At 41.6% G+C, this 12,450-nt stretch overlaps 1 protein-coding gene across 1 annotated transcript in view; it reads left to right on the forward strand.

The window, feature by feature from the left end:
* LOC140462927 (ectonucleotide pyrophosphatase/phosphodiesterase family member 3-like) overlaps positions 1-12,450 on the forward strand; it is a 146,083-nt gene that overhangs the window by 80,454 nt on the left and 53,179 nt on the right. The window contains exons 11-13 of the mRNA XM_072556428.1: positions 3,786-3,917; positions 9,790-9,821; positions 11,426-11,553. Of these exons, the coding sequence (XP_072412529.1) occupies positions 3,786-3,917; positions 9,790-9,821; positions 11,426-11,553 (292 nt within the window). The remainder of the gene's footprint in view (positions 1-3,785; positions 3,918-9,789; positions 9,822-11,425; positions 11,554-12,450) is intronic.

The following is a 12,450-nucleotide window of genomic DNA, read 5'->3' on the forward strand; positions in this document are numbered from 1 at the left end:
AAACTAGAAGGCATAGTTTAAGATGAGAGGAGAAAGATATAAAAGGGACCTAAGGGGCAACCTTGTCATGCTAAGGGAATGGAATGAGCTGCCAGAGGAAGTGATGGAGGCTGGTACAATTACAGACGTTTAAAAGGCATCTGGATGAGTATATGAATAGGAGAGGTTTAGAGAGATATGGGTCAAATGCTGGCAAATGGGATTAGATTTATTTAGGATATCTGGTCTGCATGGATGAGTTGACTCGAAGAGTCTGTTTCTGTGCTGTACATCTCAGTAACTCTAGGAGATTTACTAGGATACTGCCTGAATTAGAGACTAGGGTTGTTTTCTGTGGAGTGGCAGAGGCTGATGGGAGACTTAATAGAAGTTTATAAACGTCTGAGAGGCATAGATAGTGCGATAGTCAGAATCTTTTTCCCAGAGATGAAATGTCTAATACGAGAGAGCATGCATTTAAAGGAAGAGGGGAAAAGTTCAAAGGAGATGTAAAGGGCACAGAGTGGTAGGTGCCTGGAACGCAGTGGCAGTGATTGGAACGTTTAAGAGTTTTTATATAAACACATGAATAAGCAAGAAATGGCAGGATGTGGGCCATGTGCAGGCAGAGGTGATTAGTTTAACTTAGCATCATGTTTGGCACAACATTCTGTGCTGTGCTGTACAATGTTCTATGAATTGTGATTGGATCCTTGGGTCTGGCCTACTGATGGTGGGCACTGCCCTTTGTAGGCGGGAGCTCCTCATCTTCAATCTCATCTTGATTTCTGAAGTTGCAGAAGTCATTAGCAGTGACAGCCTTTCTGGTGCTCAGGAATGTGATAACCCCTGAACGTTGATAACTAGCGAAGTTCTTAATTCAGGCTAAAATAAAACTGAGAACTGCAGATGCTAGAATTAGGAAACAAAAACAAAAATTGCTGGAAAAACAGTTCTGATGAAAGGTCACTAGACCCAAAATTTTGACTGTTTTCTCTGCACAGATGCTACCAGACCTTCTGTGTTTCTCCAGCAATTTCTATTTTTGCTTCTTAATTCTGGCCCTTCTGACCTGTATGATAAACACTTTAAACTTTTTTTAAAAATTTGAAACTCCTTCCGACTTCATGACATGCTCTTGCCTTACATGCAGCTGTTCTGATACTAGACAGGTGCTGAACTACAGCTACCTCTCTGAAAGTGGCAATACTTGCTGGAAAAGAGCTTTTAAAGAGCCCACAGTGGCTTTGTTTGGTTCTACTAGAGATGAAGGCATAGCGAATGGGAACAGAGGAGGGACTTTGGTCTATGTAATGTCATGGCCAGTTTTCGTCGCTCACCCATGATCCTGTACAATGGTTCCCAAAACGTCCGAACAAAAGGACCCAGTTTGACATCAGTGAAAATGTAATTAGATTTAGCTGTGTTGTCTCTCATTGTCAATACCCTGCAATATTTGGTGTTATTTGCAGATAATGGATGGCACAATGAGGAAGACACTGGAAATCTGGTCACATCTGTCCAATTTTACCTTGGTATGACTATCTCCCTTCACAGTCAGAGTGTTTAAGAGCAAAAGAAAAGTCAGTGATGAGAAATGGTCATTGAGCCCATTGAAGTTCATCCCTGAACTATATTACAATGTGGTTTCAACTCTATTAGCAGATTATTGCAAACATTTATCATCTTTCAGAAGTCTTCTCTAAATGTCTCCTCTTTTAATTTTACATTTCATTGATTTCATTTTGTGTTCTCATCCATTGGTCCTAGTTTATTTTAAAGCTGTTCCTAATCAGCACTCCATCCGCCATCTTAAATATTCACTGTCTTCTCCAATAATGCACAGTGACAGCAGTGTGTAATAACTACAAGAGGTAATACAGCAACTCAAGGATCCTTCCGCAATACTCTCCAAACCCATGACCTTTACCAACCAGAAGGACAAGGATAACAGACACATGAGCAAATCACCATTTGAAACTTCTCCTCCAAAGCTCCACACTATTCTGACTTGGAGTTGTATCACATTCCTTTACTATCACTGAATCAAAATCTTGATACTCTCTTCAGAACAACACTGTGAGTATACCTATACCATACGGACTGTAGTAATTCAAGAAGATAGCTCATTGCAATCATCTTAAAACATGCTAGGAATGGGTTACAAATTTTACAATCATCACGTGCCAAGAAAAACAAAAAAAATTCATCTATTTGACAAAATGCTATTTAATATTTCATAAGAACTCAAAAATCAGATGATGTCAAAAACATCAAGATGCGTTATGGACCAGCTGGTTGAATAAGAACCAAAAATGTCCCCGAGTTATATTACACATGTTGGTAATCAAAAGTATTAAGTATCTCTGATATTATCTAAACCAATTTCATAACGAGCACAAGTAAGCTATTTGGCTGAGCAGGTTTCAGGGGCCATTCAATAAGATCTTGGCTACTAGAATTGGGGATTTGAGTCTGTTTTCCTGTCAGTCCATAATTCTTGTTGGTCAAAGTCCATCTAGGTCAGCCTTGAATGTATCCAATGACCTAGCCTGCGCTGTGTTCTACAGAAAGAATTTCACAGACTAACAGCCCTCTGAGGGGAGAAAAATAACTCCTTGTCTCTGATCTAAATGGACAAAGCTTATTTTAAAGTGTGCCCCCTAGTCCTAGACTTCACTATGAGGGGAAGCATCCATTCAGCATTTTCTTTCTCAATTTCATTGACTTAAATGAAGACTGCTCTGTTCTCTTTAAATTTCTGAAGCAGCTCCAGTATTTTACTGAGATTTTGTCTTTGGAATATTCTATAATTTGTCTCTTGTACCTTTCCAAAAGGTAAACATCATTTTAGCTGCTTGGTCATGAGGTGACATTTACAGCATTCTGTTGATAGTTTAGTGGAAAATAGAGAATCTGGTAACAAAAACTTTTATTGTTTGTTCAAAAATTGACCTGTTTTAGTTGTTTGTACAGTGTAATGAGATGACTAGTCAGTTTATGTAAGAGTATTCTTCAGCTATCTAAATTCAGCACAAATGAGGTACATGGATAACCATTTACTTGAAGGTCTATGCTGCAGCTACACTAATAGGTAGAGTACTATTAGTACTCTAATAGTGGTCTCTACATGACATCAGTAAAAATTTAAAGTTGCTACAGATCCAGAGGATCACAGGCTGCTTACTCATCACAGAGGGGCAATTGGTGGTGAGTTTAACCTAGGTTGCCACGCTGCAGGCAAGGGGCAAGATTTATAAGGCAAGACCTTCCTAATTGCAGGGCGACATGGTGGCACAGTGGTTAGCACTGCTGCCTCACAGCGCCAGAGACCTGGGTTCAATTCCCGCCTCAGGTGACTGACTGTGTGGAGTTTGCACACTCTCCCCGTGTCTGCGTGGGTTTCCTCCGGGTGCTCCGGTTTCCTCCCACAGTCCAAAGATGTGCAGGTCAGGTGAATTGGCTATGCTAAATTGCCCGTAGTGTTAGGTAAGGGGTAGATGTAGGGATATGGGTGGGTTGCGCTTCGGCGGGGCGGTGTAGACTTGTTGGGCCGAAGGGCCTGTTTTCACACTGTAAGTAATCTAATCTAATCTAATGATCTTAGTCAATGCAGTATGCATTTGCCTCGAATGCTAGCGTGGATGGAGCCTGTGATCCCAGATTCTTAGCTCATTTGCATGTTGAACTTTTGAAGGGATATTATTCCAAAGATGATAAAATTTATAATAAAGTTTTGTTCTTTTACAGAAATTTTATATTCACTCTAAATCCATTGGCTTTCCTTGACTTTTTCTATCTTGCAGGAATGGAACAAGTTGACTGTAACAAGGTTGTATATATGAGCGAATACTTAGATAAAGTCGAAAACATTGAGATGCGTTATGGACCAGCTGCTCGAATAAGAGCCAAAAATGTCCCCGAGGATTATTACACATGTAGGTAATCAAAAGTATTAAGCATTTCTGATCTTATCTAAGCAGCCAATTAGCAAAGAAGATTTACATTTTGTTTTTGTGAAATCATATTATCTATGTTCCCAATCATAACAAGAGAATGCAAACGATTTATGCTGTTGACTTTTTCAGAATCAACAAAAATGTACCGAACTACTGCAGCAGTATCTTATCTGCAAGGAAATGATAGGAGACAGTTTGCACAATGCATAATCCATCGTGTCTATACCATCCAAACGAAAGGGAATGTAAGGCAGATGCTGAGAATACTTACTTTCCAATCCCCGTTACCATAATTAGTATAATCCCGAGGTGCTCGTGGTATTGAAGTTTATTACCTAATGTGTGTGGGGATTGCTGTGTTGTCAGAACCTTCTCAAGGTAACTCCTCATATGTTCAAACTGTGAGGGCAGTTTGCATAAATGTGGAACTTTATAGTGCTTTATTGTGTAGGACATTGTGGGATGATGCGAATGAGCTACTTAAAATGTCAAAACGAGTTGATGGAATAGAATCCAAGCAGTTATCCGCTCTGAGGGCGTTGAGAACAGGGATTTTTAAATTCAAGCTAAGCATTTTGAGAGGAAAATTAGGAACATTGCATGTGACAAAAGGCTCTCTCCCAGAAGCTATGAATGCCTCGTGAGATGTTTGCGATTTCAATATTGAAATTAGCATTATTAAGTTAGGATATTATTATGATCTAGTGGCCCCAGTTATTATGAGGTAAGCTCAGTTGATGTTAGTACCAGACAAGTCAGATTCCTGACAGAATTCTGGCTAGATGGATTTTTTTTTGCAACCAAATTGATCTTTTACTAAAACATAACCACCTTTCTTTTAACAATAAATCAAAAATTTATGAACGATAGAAATGAAGCTTAACCAAAGAAAGTCTCTATTTCCTCATAGCTCTGATTCAAAGATGTTTAAACACAGTAGAAAAAAACCCAAACAATCAATATAGATTGAACAGAAGACTAGTTTTATATTAGAATAAGTGCATCCTGGCACAGCATATAGACATTGTTACAATTCTAAGATGATCTAACTATACCTCTAGCAGGACCCAGTCCTGCACATGTCCAATGATGAGAGAGATTCTTTTATTTTTTAATACTTTAGGCTTGAAGTAATTGAAACTTTAATTCATCTGGAACTGTTGATAACTCTTTCTTTATTACTATTAGTATATTTCATAATCATTACCATTATCATCCTCTGCTTCCTCCTGTCTTAGCTTCTTTCAAGTACAACATTATTCCTTATGTAGCTTCAATTTGGTTTCTTCTTTTTAAAAATAATCGAAAACTTCACTTCCACTGACTGTATCTCAGAACTCCAGTTTGGGATTAATAATAACTTCTTAATCTAAGCTTTCTTTACTTTAACTCCATTTCTTAGGAAAGCTGCTTAGCACATGTTACTCCATCAAAAGTCTTTTCAGTATGTCAGTGCTCAATATATGCTTCTCTCTCAAATGACTTCCCAACACAGAGAAGGTCTCATCCTAAGTCCTTTGGGTAGTCGCCTCGGAACTCCAGATGGCTTCCACTTTTTGAAATTATGCTTGCTGCCGTTTTTAAAAGGCTAATTGCTAACTCCAAACACACTGACAAGCACAGATATCTAACTTAGAATTCAAAGAGCCTAAACATGCAGTAAATGATATTAGAATACATTTGTGAATATCTCAGTTTCATCACAATATTCAGTTTTAAGGAGCAAAGATGGTTGAAGGTAATTAAGCTAAAGATCAGATATAGTCTGATTTCACAATGATGGACCAGACTTGACAGACCAGCCTACACTGGTTCTTTTGCCCTCCTCGCTGTTTTCCACACAATCAATTTTTATGTCACTTAAAAATTCTCGATATTGCACAAGTCCAAATTATTAATGTATATCACAAAAGTCAGAGGACCGAGCACTGAGCTTTGTGGAATTCTATTGGAAATAGCCTTTGAGTCACAAAAACATCCATTGGTAATTATGCTTTGATTCTGTTACAGACCAGGTGAATCCTCTGAAATCATTTCAAGAAAGTAACTAGTTTGCTAGTTGTTTTAATCAGGTGTAACACGGATATTCCAGAAGTGATGAAGTTGGTCAGACCACTTAGTTTTAAGCAAAACAGATTTTATTTACAAGTTTACCAAGTGAAACACAAACAAATGAGAACATGGAATAACTTAACCTATCTGAAAACCCAACAAATGAACCCAACTTAATGATGCAGTCCAAATTCCTGCAACAATCCCCATAAACACCCCTTGGCAAAAAAGGAAAAATCAAACGCAGGTTCTTACGGGAGAGAGATGCCAGAGAGAGAGGGGGGAGGATCAGTATGGACCTGCTTCTTTGGGTCCAGCAACTTCACACTGCCTGACTGCTTTCGGTGAACAGCCAGGCAACCAACCCAGAGAAAAGTTGAGCTGGGAGAACTGGCCACTACCCTTTCATTGTATAAGTGTTTTTTTGAAAACTTGAAAGCCTTTTTCCTGAGGTAGTATCTGTTAGCTATAATCAAATTGACCCTATAACCCTTCAAACCTAGACCTTTTGGAATCGCTGTTTTTATGACCTGTCTGGATAAAAAATGCCAAGCACAGCAACATCATCACATTTCCTGCTACTAAACTGACTTTGTATCCAGCCCTGGATTCCTTTTTTTTATTAACCAGTCTACCTTACGTCGTTCTTACCTCTGTGTAGTTTACATCAGTTGTACTACCCTCATCAATCATTTGGGTTATTTCCTCAAAAAAACTCAGATCAGTCAAATCTGCTTGATGTAAGGGGTATCATATGCTTGAATTCTTCATGTTTGGACAAAGGCCAAGGTCAGGAGGTCATGAGCTTCAGATTCCTTGCAGACCACTGTCTGAGCATCAGGAAGCAAGTGGTTACAATATAAGTGCTGCTTGATAGAATTTGTTGCTGACACCTTTCATCACTTGTTGATGTTTGAGAGTAGTCTGTGTGGTGATTGGATTGGGTTTGACCTGCTTTCTGTGATCAGGCATATTTAAGCAAATTTTTACCCGGTCTTGTGGTTCTGTTCGCCGAGCTGGGAATTTGTGTTGCAGACGTTTCATCCCCTGTCAAGGTGACATCCTCAGTGCTTGGGAGCCTCCTGTGAAGCGCTTCTGTGATGTTTCCTCCGGCATTTGTAGTGGTTTGTCTCTGCCACTTCCGGTTGTCAGTTCCAGCTGTCCACTGCAGTGGCAGGTATATTGGGTCCAGATCGATGTGTTTGTTGAAAGAATCTGTGCCTCACAACACACTTCACATTCAACAACCAAATATATGAACAAATCAACGGCACACCCATGGGCTCACCCATCTCTGGACTCATCGCAGAAGCGGTAATGCAAAGATTAGAACAAACAGTCTTACCGCAAATTCAACCCAAACTCTGGGTCAGATATGTGGATGATACCTTTGTAATCATTAAAAACACAGAAATAGAGAACACACACCAGATCATCAAGGCCACACTCACAGGAATCCGATTCACTAGAGAGGAAGAAAAGGACAACCAACTCCCATTCCTAGACGTGATGGTACAGAGAACACTGAATGGAGAATTCACCACAAAGGTAACAGGAAAGCCACACACACAGACCAAGTCCTGACCTATGAAAGCAACCACCCCAACACAAACAGAAGAAGTTGCATCAAGACATTGTTGAAAAGGGCCACAACACACTGCAGCACACCAGAACTGCAAAAAAAGCGGAAGAAAAACACCTCTACAATGTATTCGCCAAAAATGGATACCCCTGCAATTTCATCAACAGATGCCTAAGGGAAAGACAACGGAATGAGGATATGCCACAACCCAAAGGACTAGCCACACTACCATACATCATGAGCATTTCCGAACTGACAGCCAGACTACTACGACCACTAGGACTCATAACAGCACACAAACCAACAGCCACTCTCAGACAACATCTCACTAGGACAAAGGACCCGATACCCAGCATGAGCAAAACCAGCGTAGTGTACAAAATCCCATGCAAGGACTGCACAAAACACCACAAAGGACAAACAGGAAGACAGCTAACAATCTACATCCATGAACACCAACTAGCCATGAAATAACACGACCAGCTATCCTTAGTAGCCACACACGCAGATGACAGGCAACATGAGTTCGACTGGGACAACACTACTATTATAGGACAAGCCAAACAGAGAACAGCCAGGGAATTCCTAGAGGCATGGCACTCATCCACAGATTCTATCAACAAACACATCGACCTGGACCCAATATACCGGCCACTGCAGCGGACAGCTGGAACTGACATCCGGAAGCGGCAGAGACAAACCACTATAAATGCCGGAGGAAAGATCACAGAAGCGCTTCACAGGAGGCTCCCAAGCACTGAGGATGTCACCTAGACAGGGGACGAAACGTCTGCAACACAAATTCCCAGCTCGGCGAATAGAACCACAACAACGAGCATCAGAGCTACAAATCTTCTCTCAAACTTTTTACCCGGTCTGTTAGATGCCAACATTGTAACTGATCTGGAAAGCTGTGGCTTATTCTACAGCTGGGATATTTTCAGGGCCCACAACCTTTTCTGCCTTCAGCTATTATGATATGGGTTCATAATGAGTGGGTAATTCATATTTCACTTTATTAATGATCAGCGAATTATACTGTTGCTTTAAAGCTTGACATCCACAGTGCTGTTTACTATTCCGTGCAGATGAGCTGCAGTGCTCATTTCCATCATTTATTTATTTCAGCATGTGTATTTGATGCTTATTCCTTACCAGTTTTAAAGCTGAGATATGCCTCAAGTGAAGCTGGGGATAGCAGTCATTCAGTATGCCTGGCTATAAGGAGTGAATTCATACTGAACTGAAACGGGTGGTGTGCAAGTTGATAGTCCATGATGGGGTGCTCTTCGATCCACCGTGACAGTGGAGTGTGAATCTGCGTTTTGTGGGGGGAGGGACTCTGGTATGGATTTGAGGGTGGAATGTGAGGTTCACTGAAAATCTGGGGGCTGAATTTAATGTTCATTGCCAGCAACTGGAGAGCTGGCTGGTGGCTAAGTGGTAGGGGCCATTCCTAGGAGCCCAAAAGCAATTGAAGGCAGATCAGGCACCCACCTGCCAGCAGGGTTCTTTGAGCCTCCAGGTGAAATGGCCTGCCTCAGCCTCTAGGAGCTGTGCCCAGTGCAGGGGGTCCAGGGGACAGACGAACAACACTGGAATCATAGAGTCACACAGCACGGAAGCAGATCCTTCGGTCCAGCTCAGCCACGTTGACAAAGCATTGCAATCTGACCCAGTTCCATTTGGCAGCGTTTGCCTTGAGATCAGGGCCAGTCGGGGAAAGCCTATGAAGGGGTATTGAGGGGAGATTACTTTGAAGGGTGAGGAGGGCTCTGCTTGTGGGGCCTGGTTCTTGCCTCGGTTGGTTGAGGGTAACATTTGATCAAAGGATGCCTGAACAGGATTCTACACTACCCAGATCTTCCCACCAGCCATGGGCAGATTACCCACAATGTGATGTTCCCACATGGCTACCCCTGGAATTCCAACACAAGGGGGATGAGGTCCTTAAGTGGCCATTTAATTGACCACCCAAAGACTTAAATTGGCTGAGACATTTCAGTAGTGCTGGACAGCTTAGTCGCCTGGGGGATAGGGTAGAAAAATAAAGGAAGCCGCCTCCTCCTGGCCAAGTATATTCATTGAATGACATTGATAGGACTGACTTCAGCTTGTCCTTTTGAATGATAGCTGTGAGGTGTGTATCAGCAGCAGGATGTGTTTCTTTCTAACCAATCTTTTGTGTTGTGGCTAATTCCATGTTTTATTTTGCAGTTGATTCAGAAGGTCTTGTAAAAAACCTTACTGTAAGTAAATTTCACAACTTTCTCATAAAAGCGATGGGTTTCCTATATTCCTTGAATAATTGTGATTATGATTGAGTCATATAAAGTGGAAGCTAAGTTCTTGTGATATAGTAGGAGTACCCTTGCTTCTGTGCCAGAAGCTCCCTGTTGGAGTCCTACACCAGAACTTGATTGTGAAAGTTGGCCAAGTGGGATAATTTATCAACCTTCAAACCCTTCCAGTCTTATGGTAGTTGGTACGAGTCGTCAGCTCACAACTTTACAGTTCAAACATGGACAATAGAGCTGATTTCCAGAGATGTGCTGAGAGTGATTGCTCTTGAGATAAAGGCTGCATTTGACTGTATATGGTGTAAAGGAACTCAAGCAAAACTGGAATCAATGAGAATTGGAAGGGGAGGAAATGTCCATTGGTTGGAGTCATACCCGGTTAGATGGTTATTGTTGTTGTTGGAGTTCATTCATCTCAGCACCAGTTCATTTCTGCAAGAGTTCCTCAGGGCATTATCCTTGGCACACCTATCTTCACCTGCTTCATCAATGACTTTTCCCCCATCATAAACTTAAAAGTGGTGATGATCACCAACGATTGCACAATGTTCAGCACCATTTGCAGCTCCTCAGATATTGAAGCAGTGTGTGTCCAAGTCCTGCAAGATCTGGTCAATATCCAGGCTTGAGCTGACAAGTGAGAAAGAACTTTTGTGCCATACTAATGTCAGACCATTAAAAATCTAACCACTTTGCCTTGACAGTCTTTGGTATTACCTTCACTGAATCCCTCACTGTCAATATCCTGGGGTTTCCATTGACCAGAAAGCCAACTAGACTTGGCCTATGAAAGCAGTAGCTAAAAGAGCAGGTCAAAAGGTAGGAATACTGCAGCAAATAATTTACCTACTGATTCCCCACAGCCTGTCCACTATCTACAAGGCACAAGTCAGGAGTATGATGGAATACACGCCACTTCTCTGGATAAGTGCAGCTCCAATAACAGATAAGAAGCTTGACTCCATCCAGGACAAAGCAGCCCATCTGATTAGCACCACATCTATAATCATGCACTTAAGATGTACGGCCTGAAACAATCGTAGATTTCTCAAAGACAATTCCTAAGCCCATGATCACTACCATCTAGAAAGACAAGGGAAGCACCACAACTTTCAAGTTCCTCTCCAAGTCACTCACCATCCGCACTTGGAAATATATTGTTGTTCCTTCACTGTAGCTGGGTCAAATTCCTGGAAGTGCCTCACTAATGGCATTGTGTGTCTACCTATAGGACATGGACTGCTCACTGTAGGTAGCTCACTGCCACGTTCTCAAGGGCAACTGGGGACAGGCATAAACATTGACCCAGTCACCAACACCCACATTCCACGAGTGAACAAAATACTCTCCTGGTCAGTCATGCTTTCCAATCTATTCCTGTCACCTTCAGGCTCGTGACCCGCTCCAGGGAAAACAAACTAATGAAAATGAATATAACCATGTGCACTGTTTGCCTTGTGAATCTTTTGAGATGGGAAATCTTCTAAATTCTAATGTAGTAATTCTGAAATGTAATGCAGACAGTTGACAGTTTTTTTTTGATGTTTCATTAGTGCAGGTCACCAAATCAACACTTTACGCCCTATCTGAAGCAATTCTTGCCAAAGCGCTTCCATTATGCCAACAGTAAAAGAATTGAAGACGTTCATTTGTATTTGGATCCACAATGGCAGGCCAGCCTGTAAGTGGTGAGCCTGTGGAATTCTCTACCACAGTTGAAATCGAATCACTGAAGTCTTTTAAGATGTAGATATGGTTCTTTAGGAGTAAGTGATTGAACAATATGGGGAGAAGGTAGGAGCAGAATACTGAATTGGATGATTAGCTGTGATCATACTGAATAACAGGTTGGCCTTCAAGGTCCAAAAGGCTTACTCCTGCTCCTGTATTCTTTGCTTCTCTGTCAATTTAAGCAAAAGCCCAATGCTACAGGTATTGAGAATCTAAGATAAATAGAAACCACTGGAAACACAGCATGTCATGCAATGCCTATTGAAAACCTACAAACAGTCATCCAACTCTAATGTAGAACTGGGAAAAGGATTCTATATACAATGCTGATTGTTGCTGTTGTTTCCACAAATTCTGCCTGACAGACTATATCCAACCTCCTTGCTTTAACTTTGTAACTTAGTTTTACTTGGAGAAAGTGAGGACTGCAGATGCTGGAGATCAGAGTTGAGAGTGCGGAGCTGAAGAGACACAACCGATTAGGCAGCATCCGAGGAGCAGGAGTATCAGTATTTCAGGCATAAGCCCTTCATCAGGAATGAGGCTTGTGGGCCGGAGGGCTGAGAGATACATGGGAGAGGGGGGGTGGGGTTGAGGAGAAGGTAACTGAGAATGTGATAGGTAGATGAAGGTGGGGGAGAAAGTGATAGGTCGGAGAGGAGGGTGGAGCGGATAGATGGGAAAGGGGATGGACAGGTAAAGAAGGTGGTGCCGAGTTGGAGGCTTGGGACTGGGATAATGTAGGGGGAGGGCAAATGAGGAAACTGGTGAAATCCACATTAATCCTGTTTGGTTGCAGGGTCCCAAGGCAGAAGATGAGGTATTCTTTCTCCAAGCATCAGGTAGT

Source organism: Chiloscyllium punctatum, chromosome 3 (genome assembly GCF_047496795.1).
Source record: "Chiloscyllium punctatum isolate Juve2018m chromosome 3, sChiPun1.3, whole genome shotgun sequence".
Taxonomy (NCBI): domain Eukaryota; kingdom Metazoa; phylum Chordata; class Chondrichthyes; order Orectolobiformes; family Hemiscylliidae; genus Chiloscyllium; species Chiloscyllium punctatum.